This window comes from Gymnoscopelus microlampas (assembly GCF_963454915.1).
Source record: "Gymnoscopelus microlampas genome assembly, chromosome: 18".
Lineage (NCBI taxonomy): Eukaryota > Metazoa > Chordata > Actinopteri > Myctophiformes > Myctophidae > Gymnoscopelus > Gymnoscopelus microlampas.
Window position 1 is genome coordinate 41,500,538 of NC_139955.1, and position 16,448 is coordinate 41,516,985.

The window sequence follows — 16,448 nt, forward strand, 5'->3', positions numbered from 1 at the left end:
ATTTAGACCGAGAAAGAATGTGTGTAATTTTTTCTTTGGCTATTGAAAAATAGTAGATATACCAGCTCGTAACGCGGCACCGAGTGCCACGCTACGAGCTTGTAGATCTACTATTTTTGAAAAATCTTTGCAAATCTTTGAATATATACATATATATATTTTAAGGCAAACATTTGTAACTCAAATCTTTGCTTCTGGGGATTTTACAAATGTCTTATAAATTCTACAGGTTTTTGAAAAACGTACTTTTCTATATCAGTGGTGCTAAAACTTTCAAAATAATGCAAACTCGCGATTGCATTTTTTTTTTCTACGATCGGGGGCTCGATCATACTGGAGATAAATATATCTCTGCGTGTGTGTGTTAATTACCTGGTTCAGACTGTGGTGTGGTTGCAGGACGATGCCATCAGGAATCCCTCTAAAGAACCTGCCATTGGCCAGAGGAGACCTTACACACAACACACACACACACACACACACACACACACACACACACACACACACACACACACACACACACACACACACACACACACACACACACACACACACACACACACACACACACACACACACACACACACACACACACACACACCACTTTAGAGACCTTACACACAAGAACACACACAGCACAACACTTTAGAGCAGCTAGGGCTCTTCAAAGGGGGGTCCTCAGAGTTACTACAGGGGGGCCGCCAAATCCTTGTGTGATAGGTTATTATTATTTTCTTTACATGAACTCTTTGCCTGCCTTTGTCTGCTAAGGCTCAGCCCTGCCGTCGACGAGAAAGACGAGATTTTGTGTTTTCAGTGGTTTTCCACCAGATCCGTGAGGACGGAGGGCACAGGGAATATTCCATGATTTGTTTTTACAGTAAAATCACCCTTTTTCTCTGGCAGTGGTGGTACACTATTACAATATCACTCTGGCAGTCAAAGAGTTAACCACGTGGACCCTAGCATCCCTATTCTGGGCGGGGAAAAGTTCACCGAAAATAGCAGATCTACAAGCTCACAACGCATCACGCTGCGATGTGAGCTTGTAGATCAGGTCAAGTATTGAGGGTAAGTGGTTTAATGTCTGAAAATAGAAATGAACATGAATCCAACTTATTGGTAGATAAGATAATGTGTAAACAAACAAACAAAATAACATACATTTTATTACACTTTTTTAACTTTTACTCAAGTACATTTTTAATTCCAGACTTTTACTTGTAACAGAGAATTTCTATATTGATACTTTTACTTAAAGGGTAAGACCACTTTGGTAGAGGTTTGGGTTGTGTAGTTACCTTGCCATGATGTAACTCCAAAGGTGGACAAGAAATCAAAAATAATTGCTCCATTGATTAGAAATTGATCATTCAAAATATGCTCCTGATTGACTTACATTGTACGGTAAAACAGCTCTCAAAGTCACTCTTTTAGCACATAAATGAACCCAAACAACGCTGATTCAGACAATATAGAGCATCACCAAACCCAGTACTGTTTGTTTTTTTAATAAAAAGGTCAACTTCCTGTTGATTTTACTATTTGAAGATCTGGATCCGGATCCGCCGATCCAGTCCGGGTTTTCTACTTATTAAAAATGGCAAAATCAACAGGAAGTTGACATTTTTATTTAAAAAACAAACAGTACTGGGTTTGGTGATGTTCTATATTGTCTGAATCAACTTTGTTTGCGTTTGTTTTTGTGCTAAAAGAGGGACTTTGAGAGCAGTTTTACCGTACAATGTAAGTCAATGAGGAGCATATTTTGAATTATCAATTTCTAATCAATGGAGCAATTTTTTTAAATTTCTTGCCCACCTTTGGAGTTACATCATGGCAAGGTAACTACACAACCCAAACCTCTACCAAAGTGGTCTTGCCCTTTTACTTAAGTAAAAACACTTGAGTACTTTTCCCACCACTGGTCCTAGTAGTCCCTCACCTGGTCCTGTCCTCGTCGTCACTGCTCCCGACCTCGTCACTGGAGGAAGAATACTCTGTGGCTTTGTTCAGCCGCCCCACACCCGACCTCACAGCCTGCATCGACCTCACACCCTGCATCACAGTCACAATCAACCATTTGCCACCTCCAGCGTTCATTTTGTCTTAACCCATTAACTCTTTTAACGCCATCGACGCATTTTCGAGTCAAATGCTACTTAACCCACCCACGCGTTAAGACGCGCTGATAGCTTTTTCATTGTTTAATCTGTGATCGCGCTGTTCTGTGTATTTTTCAGCATCAGTTTCTGTTTTTGTTTTTTTCACACTCACCCGGATCCATGACGCAGATTCCGTTTCCGGTTCTCGGAAGGCCTTCTTTAGGCATTTTAGGCCAGAATAGGGAAAAACACGTTTTTTTCACACGGCATAAAAACGAACGGAGAGCTCCAGTTCTATTTTCTTTAGTCTGGATGACGAACAGTTATCGTCACCGTGTATACCAACGATCTGAAACCCGATCGGCGAAAAAGGGGGGTCGAGCGAGTGAGCGCAGGGTCGATCTGCTGCTGTCGTGTGTGTTTAAAACTGTAGCCAGACAAAACACGAAAATCGCTGGCACTGGGGGAGTACTTTATGAAAATACTCTGGCAGTCAAAGAGTTAACTCATTCAGTGCCACATGACGTCTAAGACGTCCGTTTTTTATCATAAGCCCAGAGTGTCTAAAAGGTTTTGAAAAAAATGTTCAGAACCCAAGATATCACGATTTGAAGATTTGCTGCTCCATTCACTTCTTGTTTAACTTCTTACTGAACAAGGCTGTATCTCGGCTCCTGAGCACTTTTTTTTTTACAATGAATGTTTGGCCCAGACATGGTTATTTTCAACATCAGACAATTAATGTCAACAAGGTCGCGATGACCTCGTTGACATTTGTGAAACCACACAGTGCAACTCTCAGTGATTAGCACCCATCAGGGGATCAATTGGAGAGTCTGGCGAGTCTGGCACTGAATGAGTTAAGACCGGGATCGCATCTGTGTGTCATTTTTAGATTTCTTTGGCTATTCAAAAGTAGCAGATCTACAAGCTCATAGCGTGGCACCGAGTGCCGCACAATGAGCTTGTAGATCTACAAGCTCATAGCGCGGCACCGAGTGCCGCACAATGAGCTTGTAGATCTACAAGCTCATAGCGCGGCACCGAGTGCCGCACAATGAGCTTGTAGATCTACAAGCTCATAGCGCGCACCGAGTGCCGCGCTATGAGCGTGTAGATCTGCAAGCTCATAGCGCGGCCAAATGCATATCATTTTGGGGGTCCTTGAGAACCGCTGATATAGAAACCCTTTTTTTTTTTTAACTGCAGGATTTAGAAGACATTTGTAAAATCCCCAGAAGCAAAGATTTGAGTTAACAAATGTTTGCTTTAAAAATATATATATATTCAAAGATTTGCATAAATTGTCAAGATTTTTCAATAATAGCAGATCTACAAGCTCATAGCACGGCACTCAGACTAAAATGACAGAGACGCGTTCCCGGATTGAATGGGTTAAATAAAAACTAAATAAAAAACAAAGCTATGATGACTAAAACTATGACTAAAATATGCTGAAAACTTTTTTTTTAAATGGTAGTGAGGGACTATAGTGGATTAGAGATCCAGTAGAACTAAGATAAGTCAATTCATGCTTGGCTGTGTGTGGGTGTCACACTCCTGAAAATAGCCGATCTACAAGCTCAAAACGCGTCGCAGCGATCGGCTATTTTCGCCACGCAGCCAAGTTTAAATTAGTCATTACGACGGCATCACGGCCCGCCAAAAAATTATTTTAGTGGACTAAATCAACTGCAGATTTAGTCGGCTGAAACAAAAATATGACTGAAACCAAATTTAATTCAAAAGACTAAAACTAAATAAATATTTGCAATCAAAATGAACACTGGTCACATCTCAGGTTTACAGGCGTAAAGAAGTGGGTGAAATATGTTTTTTTGTGCCAGCTCCATCGTTTTTGTCCTTTTCAGAACGAGAAAAATATTGACTATGAACTCTGAATGATCAACTTGACTCTGTGAGTGAGAGAGACTACTGACTTGTGCAGGTCCAACAACCGAGTTGTCGTGTGTTTTCCTGTGCTGCGGTTGTCGATGGTGTAGAGGAGGACTCTCCAGCTTATAGTAACCTACGGCACACACACGCACGCACGCACGCACGCACGCACACACACACACACACACACACACACACACACACACACACACACACACACACACACACACACACACACACACACACACACACAAATTTGTACTTGAGTTAAAGTACTGTAGCGCTACTGAAGTGCTTACTTTTAAAAATACATAAGTATGCATAAGTACATAGGGGCGGAAGTTGGTAGGTACCTGACGATTCAATTAAATTGCCATTATTGCTATCTTTTATTAATAATAAAAAACGAATGGAAGAGATGTGTCACTGTCAGCTGGAAGGTTATATTTGCCAACATCAACAATTGCAGAAAACCCACAAGAAAATAAACAAGTCCTTTTATGTAAAATAATACTGACTTATAACAAAGGCTTCTCAATATTCTGATGACCAACCAAAATATGGCTGCTTTTAAAAAAATTATAATCGATTCTATAATCGTCCATGTCCGAATCGCGATTGGTATCCCTGCCTGAAAATTCACTTATTTTGCTGCATCTTTAAACTAAGTCTTGTTATGTCACAGTGGAAGGGCAGGGAGACCACCACTGCAGATTTGAACTTTTGTTTTTATTAACATAATCTACCATACAGATTCATTAACATGATGTTTTTATTCACTACAAAACAGTTCTGGATTGCAGCTTAACACATTGCCTGCCAGAGTTTTTTCAGATTTTTAGCTGTTGCCTGCCAGGGTTTTGCCATGTTTTTGGTACCTGTTCGCGTAGCCACAGATTTTTTTCCTCCAGTATGATTGATCCCCAGATGGTTTCTAATCACAGATGAGATTCAGGTGTGGTTTCACAAATGTCAACGAGGTCATTTTGACCTCGTTGACATGTTTGGTTGATGTTTCAATATAGCTCAAAAGCAGTAGTTTTAAACCAAAAAACAAAGTGAATTGTTTGTCCGTTTGAATTTTAACATTGAAGTGAATGGAGCAGCAAATCTTCGAACATTTTTAGCTCCTAATCTGTTCATAATTCGACAAGGGTTGAAATTATAAAAAAATGCAAAAAAAAAAAAAAAAATTTTTTTTTGAAAAAAAAATTTTTTTTTCCCCTTTTTTCCAAAGACGTATATATACGTCATTGGCAGGCAACAGCTGATTTCTAAATGACGTATATATACGTCTTAGGCAGGCAATGTGTTAAAGGAGAAGGACAGGAGGACATTTTTCTAACCTTTTATATGATATTATCTTACTTACTATCCTAGGACGAGTGGTATCCTAGAATGAGTTTATATCCTAGGATACTGGACATAAAACTGTCCAGTTCAAATAAGATTATTTTGGGGGGTCCTTGGGAACCCTTGGTGGAGTGAAGGGGCTCCAGACCTGAGTGGTTGGTTTAGAGAGAAGGGGCGGGGCTACAGACCTGAGTGGTTGGTTTAGAGAGAAGGGGCGGGGCTACATACCTGAGTGGTTGCTGCTGCAGGACGATCCACCATGAGACGCTGACCTTACTCCTTTACTGGCTACTGACACCGGACTGCCACTAGAGGGGGACAGAGACACACGAGAGAGTGTTCAGCCTGATAAGAGCCCAAACACTTCAACGGGCTTAAAGGGACAATGCAGAGGCCAGAGAGCGCCCCCTGCTGCCTGACCAAGGCCAGTGGAAACAGTTCAACTCACAGCTGTCCCCACTGGCCTCTGCATTCACACTGACAATGCAGTATTGATACTTTTACTTAAGTAAGAAATCGGAGCACTTTTTCCCACCACTGCGTGTGTGTGCGTGCGTGCGCGTGTTTGTGCGTGTGCGTGTGTTTGTGCGTGTGAGTGTGCGTGTGTGTGCGCGTACGTGTGTAATCCTCATACCTTGAAGCAGTCCTCTTGTGTCCCATCACCAGCTCCCTGCAGTAGAACTTGGAGGTAGTACGTTCCGGAACCTGCAGCCATGTGATTCACACAACAAGAAGAAGAAGAGAAACATAACAGTTACTTAACCACATGAAACATTCGGCGAAAATAGCCGATCTACAAGCTGACGCATTGTGAGCTTGTAGATCTGCTATTGTCGCCAAAGAGATTTGGTGTAGACTAGGGTCAATGACATTCTTTTTCATGTCAAGGTAAGTATTTGGCCAAAGGAGGACCCCTCATCTGAAATGATGTTTTGCCAGGGAACCCCATACAAGATTTGTGTTTCAAAAAAGTTCACGAAAAGCAGTATTCTTGTAGGATCTAAATGTATTACTAGCAGATAAATGTATTACTACAGTATAGCATCAAAATCAATTTAACCACTTTAAAATAGCTGATCTCTTCAACATTTGTTTTAGTCACTGATGCACCGAAACCCGCAGAACTGTTCCCACCAGCAGCTTTTTTCAGAGCACATTTGTCGCTTGCAGAAAGCGGCCCAATAGACAGTGACAAGTTGTCATATTTAAAATCGTACCAACATTATTCACATAATATAGCCTAACTCAGTGGTTCTCAAACTTTTTCATTTCAAGGACCCCCCAAAAAATATGTATTTGGCCGCGGACCCCCTGGTCAAAATATTACATTCCGTGCATAGACGCCTAGAAAACCCGACAATCCGTGCATAGCCGCCTCGCATCTCCTCCGTCGACTAAACCATTTCGGAGGCGCGCAGTCTCAAGCGAACTGGAGCCACGCGAGGGACCACCGAGTGAGCTAAACCGAACGAGTTGCCGTCCCGAACGTTGCGATGTTTGCTTGAGCCTACTCAGCGCCGTTTGAGTTATGTACCGTGTAGGCACAGAATGGTAAATCTTGTTGTGGGGACTGCTCTACTTCCGGGTTGCAACCCGGTTATGTCCACCGTGGGATACGCGGCTCATATGCACGGGTTTTTGGGTTTTCTAGGTGTCTTTGCACGGAATGACATCCGTGCAATGTATACTAAATAGTGTAAGATCAAGCTGGTCATAGACAAGGGAAAAAGTAAGTATGGTGATGATCATCTTCCATTTTATTATTTGTTTGGCTCGTTGGAACGGCGGGCTCCGCCGCAGACTTTCAGTTTTGTTTTTCGATGTGTTCAACCTGGACTCGTCTCTGCCCATTTATTTAAAGGGTCTACACCATGAATCTTAACTTTTTCTTCATTTTTGTGTGTTTTTGGTCTCCCCCACCTCTCTTCTGTTCCAAAAAATACCCGACTTCGAGCATGCAGGCTTTCATAGGCTATCTGTGTTTTCTATGTAAATTGGTCTGAAAACAGTCCGTCAGATTTGTTCCCCCTGCCTACGTCACGTCTGGGAACAATTCCTCCCGTTTTTAAGTTCTAACCCCCCCCCCAAAAAAAAAAAAAAAAAATTAAATTTTTTTAAAATTTTTTCATATTTTTTTTTTTACTTTTTCCACACAGAACCAGGAGATTACATGCATACAAACTGACTCAATAGCGCCCCGTGCCAAACAGGACAATGTGGTATTGCAGGTGAAAGTGCTTTATAAGCCTGAGAGAATTGACTTGGGATGAGTATATCTGAGTGTTGATTTAGGCTCAAACCTTTTGAAAATGGTTTGAGGGACATACACCATATGTTTTTTTAAATTCATGGTGTGTCTCCTTTAATAACAATAGTGCAGGCTTGGCTTATTCTGATAAAACTGTTGGTCTACTCCACTACATCTCATAGGCAAATATTGTACTTTTACTCCACTACAATTATTTAAAAACGTTAGTTACTGGTTACTTTCTAGATTATTATTACAAAACATACATTAGCCACTGCAGCCCTATTTATATATTCAGACCATTTGAAAATAGCCGATCTACAAGCTCACAATGTGAGCTTGAAGATCTGCTCACATTCTGCATAATGAGTCATTTTACTTGTGTACTTAAAGTATATTTTGATTCCAATACTTTTGTACTTTTACTCAAGTAAATTTAGAATATAATTTAGAATTAGAATTTTATTTGTAACAGAGTATTTCATAATTGCAGTATTGATCCTAACGAATTTGAGTACTTTTTACACCACTTCCACCAACATTAGCTCTTGAAGCCCACTCCCCCCCCCCCCCCGCAGAAAGGATCAGACCCTGCACATTTTCCCAGCATGTTTCTCAACATCACTGAACATTCTTGTCCATTATGAAACGCAGTGAATCAAGTGCGTCGGGGCGTGTTACAATAGACTGATGTCGTGCACTGTGTATTGATCAACACTTGTTGAACACACGTTGCTCAAACTCTCTGTTCTTGCCAACACGGGTGGAAGAAGTTCTCAGACTTTTTTGATTTTGTTACTGTGCACCACTGCCCTGCCAGGCAGCCAGCTGGGGACCTTTTGACCTTTGTGTGTGTGTGTGTGTGTGTGTGTGTGTGTGTGTGTGTGTGTGTGTGTGTCTCTCTCCTCGATCATACACCCAGCTTTATACAGGAAGACACACCCGACACAAAAGGAAGTGTGCCGTGGAAATACCCAGCATCCTCCTGACACCTTGCCCACATCCTGCATCTGGTGCCCCCCCCCACACACACACACACACACACACACACACACACACACACACACACACACACACACACACACACACACACACACACACACACACACACACACACACACACACACACACACACACACACACACACACACAGGCACGATTGTCTTACTGTACTTTTGAGGACATTAAAAAAAATGTGGGGCAGCAGTTTTCTAGATGCACCATTTTTGGCCATTTTTAAGCCTAATTTTGAAACCAAAAATAGCAGATCTACAAGCTCACAATGTGTCCCCGTATAAATGTCTAATCCTAACCTGAATCTTTTCCTAAATTGTAACCCTAACTCCACAAGATATATATGTATATATATATATTTTTTTATAACTATAAAACATTTCTCTTGTTCCCCCTCACATTCTATTATACTTGTGGGGATATTTGGCACTTAAGCATGAACACACGCACCCGTGCACGCAAGCACGCACCGAGCACGCACGCACACGCACGCACACGCACACACCAGCGCACACACGCACAGCAAGCTACTCCTGTGTAAGTATCAGCAAAGTATTTTCCAGCAATGATTGATCAATGATTTGAATTCAAATGGAGGTCAGCATAGATGAACTGGCTGTGCTACACCAGCTCCATTTGGCTTTAAAAAAGGCCCAAATGATTCATAAAAAACATAAATACATTGCTTAATGAAATCCTTGCCCAGGCTCTGCTCAATAAAGGATGATTATACTCGCTTGCCTGTCGGTGTCAGGCGCCGAAAATAGCAGATCTACAAGCTCACAACGTGTCGCAGCCAGACGCGGTGTGAGCTTGTAGATCGGCTATTTTCAGTGCAATACATGGCACGCAATCAAGTATAAATCAGGCATTACAGCCAGGACATGAAGCTGATGGCTGAACACTGTGGGACAGTAGGTTAGCAGGCTAACAGATCTATACATGTACCATCTGACAGTAGGTTAGTAGGCTGATATGTATATGGGATGGGTGGTCCACGGTCAAATACATATTCATTTGGGGGTCCTTGACATGAAAAGGTTTGAGAAACACTGACACTAAAGTAAAATAAAAGGAGAGGAGAGGAGCCATAGGGTCTGTGGTGAATAGTTCTCATAATGGTGTTTTAACCCTTTAAGACCGGGAACACATCTGTGTGTCATTTTAAGATTTCTTTAGCTATTCAAAAATTTGAATAGCCAAAGAAAAAAATAATGAGTTAAGCCAAGTTGCACAGTTTAAAGTTTAAACCATGAGAGAGTAGTGAGTTATTAACTTCTGTTCTATCAAGTCCACATGGTCTCCTGCTTGTAAAACTACATGATGACCCCCCCCCCCCCCCCCCTCTCACACTGTGATGCAGAAATACAAGCAGAACTATTACTGTGAGAAAGTGAAACAGAGATAGGGGGGGACAAAACATGTAAACAAGGTGTTTTCTAGGAATGTGTTTTCAGTTAGTGCACGCACGCACGCACGCACGCACGCACGCACACACACACACACACACACACACACACACACACACACACACACACACACACACACACACACACACACACACACACACACACACACACACACACACACACACACACACACACACACACACACACACACACACACACACACACACACACACACGCGTACGTTAGGTGGAACTCGTGCTGGGTACATGCGATGTGAGAGTGCGGTCTAGCCAACACTCGGGACTCCCGAATCGCTGCCCTCGCTCCCACACTCTCCTAACATCAGGGTGTACATGAATCACTTCTACAGCGTGACTTGACCAAGACTCAGTAACATCCTCTTTATGATTCAAAGGCTAGTTTATGATCACAGTCTGCAAACACATGCACATGGTGTGCACGCACACACAAAAACACACACACACACACACACACACACACACACACACACACACACACACACACACACACACACACACACACACACACACACACACACACACACACACACACATAGATTGTCTATTTTGAAATAGTCAAACAGAACATTGGGATCGAGTGGTTAATGTGTGCTTTGGAATAATAATCAAAACTAACTAGTAACTAAAGCTGTCAAATAATTGTAATGGAGTAAAAAGCACAATATCTGCCTCTGAGATGTAGTGGAGTAAATCCCAACAGTATTCTGAAAAACGTATGTTTCTATATCAGTGGTTCTCAAACTTTTTCATGTCAAGGACCCCCAACATTATATGCATTTGTCCGCCGACCCCCCATCTCAAAATATTTTGTTCCAGGAACCCCCAGAAGCAAAGATTTGAGTAAACATTTTTCGCTTTAAAACAATATATATTCAAAGATTTGCACACATTTTCACAGTTTCAAAAATAGCAGATCTACAAGATCATAGCGCGCCACTCGGTGCCGCGCTATGAGCTTGTATATCTGCTATTTTTAAATAGCCAAAGTGTAAAATAATGCTTTTTAGCTAAAATCATAAAGTGACACAGATGCATTTCAGGTCTTAATGGGTTAACATATTTTTGGTGAGAAACCTTTCGATTTGTTGTTTTTCACAGCATTTTGAAATTGCTCAGAGAAGAAATAATTTGCAGTTGTTGATGAATAAAATATAGTTTTCTAATGTCTATGGTTAGAAGAGCTTACAGATGAAGTGGCATTATTTTCGGTTATGTGAAGTTATTGCACTTTCTTTTGAGTTGAATAAGAGTTTACACTTCAAAAGAAGAGAAAAAGGACGTAAACAATAGGATTGTTATGCGTTTCCACACGGACCGATTTCAGTGCGAGTCGCCAGAGCAGCCGAGCTGACGGAGCCAGTGTAATGTCACGCTACGCTCTATTACATGGGCAACTGGTGGCCCCGGGGGCCACATGCGGCCCGCACCTTCACTTAATGCGGCCCGCAGGTTAATATCGGAATGCTGATATATAATTTCAGCTGTTACAATTCCAAACATGCAAACATGACCCGCTTTAATTACTTCAGCCTATATTATAGTAGCTTCATGACTAGTATTCAAATTCTAATTGTCTTTTTTACAGTATGTCCAATGTGTTTGTATTTAAGTTCAACAAGTTAACAAAAGTATAACTAAATGCATTTGAAATTAAATAAAAATGTTGCTTTTCAGGATTCCAATAAAAAAATAGCAAAAAAAAAAAATCTGGATTCCAATTCAAAAATAGCAGATCTACAAGCTCAAAACGCGCCGCAGTGCGACGCGTTTTGAGCTTGTAGATCGGCTATTTTTGCTACTTTTGTGTGACTTTTTTTTGTGCTACTTTTGTGGCGAAGTACGGCATTCAATTACGGAAAAAAAGTTAAAATACGGAGATAAGAGGTGTCTGCCCGACAGTATAGATACAATGGGAGTGAGTGTGGAAATATAGTGGCCCCTCTCCATCATCAAAGTTGCATCACCCCTGTTCTATGTGAAGCTTTAACACATTGAGTGCCAGTCGCGTAGATCTACGCAAACCTATTTAAAGCCGCCACGTGCCAGTCGCATAGATCTACGCAAACTAGCCTATTTCTTTTTTTTTTTTTTCAATTTTCGATACACTTCCGTTTCCGGTAGCACCACCGGAAACGGAATTATCCGGGTTCCGGCTTTTCCGATCGTATCCGTTTCCTGTCTAAAACAAAACCTAAAAGTCGATTATCTCGGTTGTTGTTTTTCTCCTCGCTGATCACTGTTTAGCGTTCACCGCTGTAGCTTCAAGATGGCGGATCGGAAAGCGAAGCGGTCTTCACTGCTCGTCTCACACAGATCCCCTGTGTGTTTAGAACCAAATGAACGCACACTTTTAACGGATTTAGCGAGGTCTGTGGCGACATGAAAAAAACAAAAAAACAACAATAAAACGCTGGCACTGGTGAGTACATTATGAGATTAAACGCTGGCATGGAATGTGTTAAGACCTGGAACTGTGTCATTTTTAGATTTGAGCTAAAAAGCTTTATTATACTCTTTGGGCTATTCAAAAATAGCAGATCTACAAGCTCATAGCGCGGCAACGAGTGCCGCGCTACGAGCTTGTAGATCTGCTATTTTTGAAAAATCGTGAAAATGTGTGCAAATCGTTGAATATATATATCTTTAAAGCGAACATTTTTAACTCGGATCTTTGCTTCTGGGGGGTCCCTGGAACAAGATATTTTGATGGGGGTCCGCAGCCAAATACATATCATTTTGGGGGTCCTTGACATGAAAAAGATTGAACACCGCTGATATAGAAACATAAGTTTTTCAGAAAACTGTTGAGATTTAGGAGACATGTAGAATCGTCTTCGGGTCTCAATGGGTTAATACAAGTGTAAGCAGCTACAATTGCTTCAACCGTCCATTCTGAGTGTACGGGAGACAGACACTAAAAAACGGCACCGACCTTGGGGGGTCTCTCGGGGAAGTCCCAGAAGACGTCGTCCGGGGCGGTAGAGAGCGAGGTGAGGGGGGAGGAGGTGGGCGAGGAGGAGAAAGGGGAGAAAGGAGAGAGGGGGGAGATGAGCATGTCGGACATGGAGCTGCTGTGCTGCGACTCGCGGCTGGCGCGCAGGTTGGCATTCTGGAGGGAAAAAACGAGGGAGAAGGAGTTATGGCCAATAGCAGTGGTGGAAAGTAACATACATTTAAGTACAATTTTGAGGATTTTTTTTTACTTTACTGGAGTATTTCAAATGTTCAATACTTTTACTTCCACTCCACTATATCTCAGAGGCAAATATTGTACTTTTACTGCACTACAATTATTTAAAAAACGTCAGTTACTAGTTACTTTGTAGATATAGATTATAAAACATACATTAACCACTTTAGCCCTGTTTCATACATCGGCTATTTGAAAATAGCCGATCTACAAGCTCACAACATGTCACATTGTGGGCTTGTAGATATGCTATTTTCAAACATTCTAATACTTTTGGTACTTTAAGTACATTTTGATGCCAATACTTTTGTCCTTTTACTCAAGTAACATTTTGAACACAGGCCATTTACTTTTAGCTGAGTTTTTTTCTTTTTCTACATTACAGTATTGATACTTTTACTTAAGTAAAACATGTGAGTACTTTTTCCACCACTGGTTAAGGCCAACAGACTAATAGTACAGCAGCCATGTCGGGCCCCTTCCTTACTTCCTTCACAGGTGTTAATGGTTCTAATGAAGGCTCTGTTCCATTTAGTGTACCACAGTGGTTCTCAAACTTTTTAATTTCAAGGACCCCTAAACTCTGGGGGTCCTTTTGGTTCCATTTGTACACTCTCAGAGTTACACACCCACACAAGGGGCCATTTGGAAACCCCTCAAGGAACCATGAAGGAACCCCACTTTGAGACCCACTGGTGTAGCAGAGTGTTTCCAGTGAGCCAACATGCACTATATCAGCACCCTGACTCTGTTTGACCGGAATGGACCCGAGCATTCATTAGCATCATTGGTAAAACCTGTGAAGGAAGTAAGGAAGCGGCCCAATTTCTTTCCAATATGGCTGCTGGTAGAACAAGTGGCGAACGGAAGTGACGTCAAAAAGACCAAAGAATAAAACAGCTATTTTCACTATTTTTGAAATAGGGCACAAAGAGTCTCCTTTGTGTCTCCTACCAGAACCGCTGCTTACCGGTCCACTTGTCATCAAATGATGTGTGTGTGCGCGCGCGTGTGCGTGGTATACCTGGTGTAAGTGAGCTCGCTGCATGGCTGGGGTACAGGGACTGGAGTTGCTCCCGGAGCCCAGTCTGGAGTGCATCTGGCTGGGCAGACCGGCGGCCGACAGCAGCTTGGCCAGGTTGGTCTCCTGGAGGTCCATCTGAAAGATACACAACATAACATTCTGTACGTGTGTGTGTGTGTGTGTGTGTGTGTGTGTGTGAGAGAGTGTGTTTGTGTGTGGTTAGTGAGATGACTGGTTGTGTCTCGCTTGTTGAAGTTAAAGTGGAAGTCCTCCTAAAAGACGCACGCACGCACACGCACACACGCACACACACACACACACACACACACACACACACACACACGGTTCGAGGGGTAAAACAGAGATGAGGAAGGACGTGCGAAGGAAGCGAGGGAAGCTAACAGTATGGCCTTCCCTCGATAACACTTGTTAACACTGAGCGCGCTCCAGGGAAACACACAAGGAAAACAGCAGTTATAGGGGTGCAAAGGCCAGGTAAAGGAGGGATCTCTATTAGCAGTGGTTCTCAAACTCTTTCACGTGGGCTAGCTAGGGTTCATGTGTATTCGGCCGCAGAACCCCCCCCATCTGAAAACATTTTGTGTGCCAGGGACCCCCGTACAAGATTTGCATTGTTAACATGTTTCTAACGTATTCCTAAATTCAAACATTTTCAACGTTGTTTGGGGAAAATATCCAATGTAATGTCGATGTCTGATTTTGATGCTATAGCCTATTAACACATTTGGCTAGGGGACCCCCTGGAACCCCCTTACAGGGGAAAACAATTTTCAACATTAAACTACCGTGTCATTTATATACTTTAGGGCTAATGTGTGGACATTAGAAGGAGTTTGCAAGTAAATATTAGTGGTTTTAATGGCATATGATTATTCAGTTTCACAAAACATAGTACTTGTACACAAAATATAACTGAATTGGCTAAAAAGGCGCTAAGAAGTTTATTTTCTAGCCGCGCCGTTTTGGATGGAAAATTATATCCCCATGTTATACTGCAGGCTGCCTAAGGGGGCGGGCCACAGCACGCACTTGCCGTCGTCACTTGATCACATGACCCCAACGAATCGATTCTGCCGTTCTCGGCTGCACTAATGTCCACACTTCAGTCCAAAAGTATATAAATGACAAAGTTTAATGTTGACAATGGGTGGTTTTCCCCTGGGCGGGGGGAGGGGCGGAGAGTCCCTGGACGCCACTTTTGAGAGCCACTGTTTTTAGAGGGCATGGCTGTTTTTACCGCGCGCCGCTGGCTGTTTGCGGGGCAGCTAGGCTTGGCGGCAACCGAAGCGGCCGCGGCGGAGGAGGAGGAGGACGAGGCTACTAGGACGCTGTTAGCCAGCCTCTGGACACTGCTGGCCACGGGCCTCTCTCTCTCCCTCTCCCGCTGCCTCCGCTGCCTCTCTCGCTCCCGCTCCTTCTCCCTGTGCCGGTGGTCGTGCTGCAGGGACAGCAGCTGGGTCTGGTCCTTGGGGAGGGTGCGGTGGGAGCGCCTGCCCGCCGCAGGCTGCTGTTGCTGGGGTGCGGGCTGCGGAGGCTTGGCCCCCCCCCCTGGGGGCTGGAAGTGCTGCTGCTGCTGCTGGGCCTTTGGCTGCTGAAGCAGATGATTTGGAGGCGCAGCTCGCTATAGCGGCCGAGACACACACACACACACACACAAAATAGAAGCATGCAAGCGCACACACACGCAAGCGCACACACACGCACAAGAGAGACAACCGCGCGTTAACAAAGGCACGCTGAGAAGCCTGAGCTGGAGTTCGATGGACTCCAATTAGTTTTGAAAACGTCTGAACATATATCGGCGCAGAAACCTTGTACTTCCAAAACGGTTTATTGTCAGCGGATTCAGTGTAGTTATTATTTAGTCAAAACCCGACGCCCACAGCGCGCCGGGTATCATTTACAAAAAAATATATATTAAATTATGAAATATGGAGATACAAGGTGTCTGCACGACAGAAACGACACCATTGAATCCTGCACATGACTCATACAAAGCACACATAACAACAGCAACAGGGGGCATGCGTGGACTGGGTATGCAGTTGGAGACAGGACTGTGCTGCTTTCTTTAGGAATGTCATTCAGATAGCATGTTATTTAAACATTTGCTAGGTCCATTGTTTACCTGGTATCCAATAGCTTCA

General features: G+C 42.9%; 1 protein-coding gene across 3 annotated transcripts in view; it reads right to left on the reverse strand.

Annotated features, from left to right (window-relative positions):
• The window catches only part of LOC311033793 (mitogen-activated protein kinase kinase kinase kinase 4), a 109,779-nt gene that overhangs the window by 33,071 nt on the left and 60,260 nt on the right, over positions 1-16,448 (reverse strand). For 2 of the 3 annotated variants that reach the window (XR_014599545.1, XM_084041446.1), the window contains exons 16-23: positions 15,539-15,922; positions 14,281-14,415; positions 12,999-13,175; positions 5,989-6,059; positions 5,583-5,662; positions 4,046-4,134; positions 1,946-2,058; positions 373-451 (exon numbers count right to left, since the gene is read on the reverse strand). Coding sequence is in view for 2 of the 3 variants with exons in the window: in XM_084041446.1 (XP_083897572.1) it covers positions 373-451; positions 1,946-2,058; positions 4,046-4,134; positions 5,583-5,662; positions 5,989-6,059; positions 12,999-13,175; positions 14,281-14,415; positions 15,539-15,922 (1,128 nt within the window). In the remaining variant the exon portion in view is untranslated. The remainder of the gene's footprint in view (positions 1-372; positions 452-1,945; positions 2,059-4,045; positions 4,135-5,582; positions 5,663-5,988; positions 6,060-12,998; positions 13,176-14,280; positions 14,416-15,538; positions 15,923-16,448) is intronic. The other variant, XM_084041447.1, reaches the window with a different exon arrangement.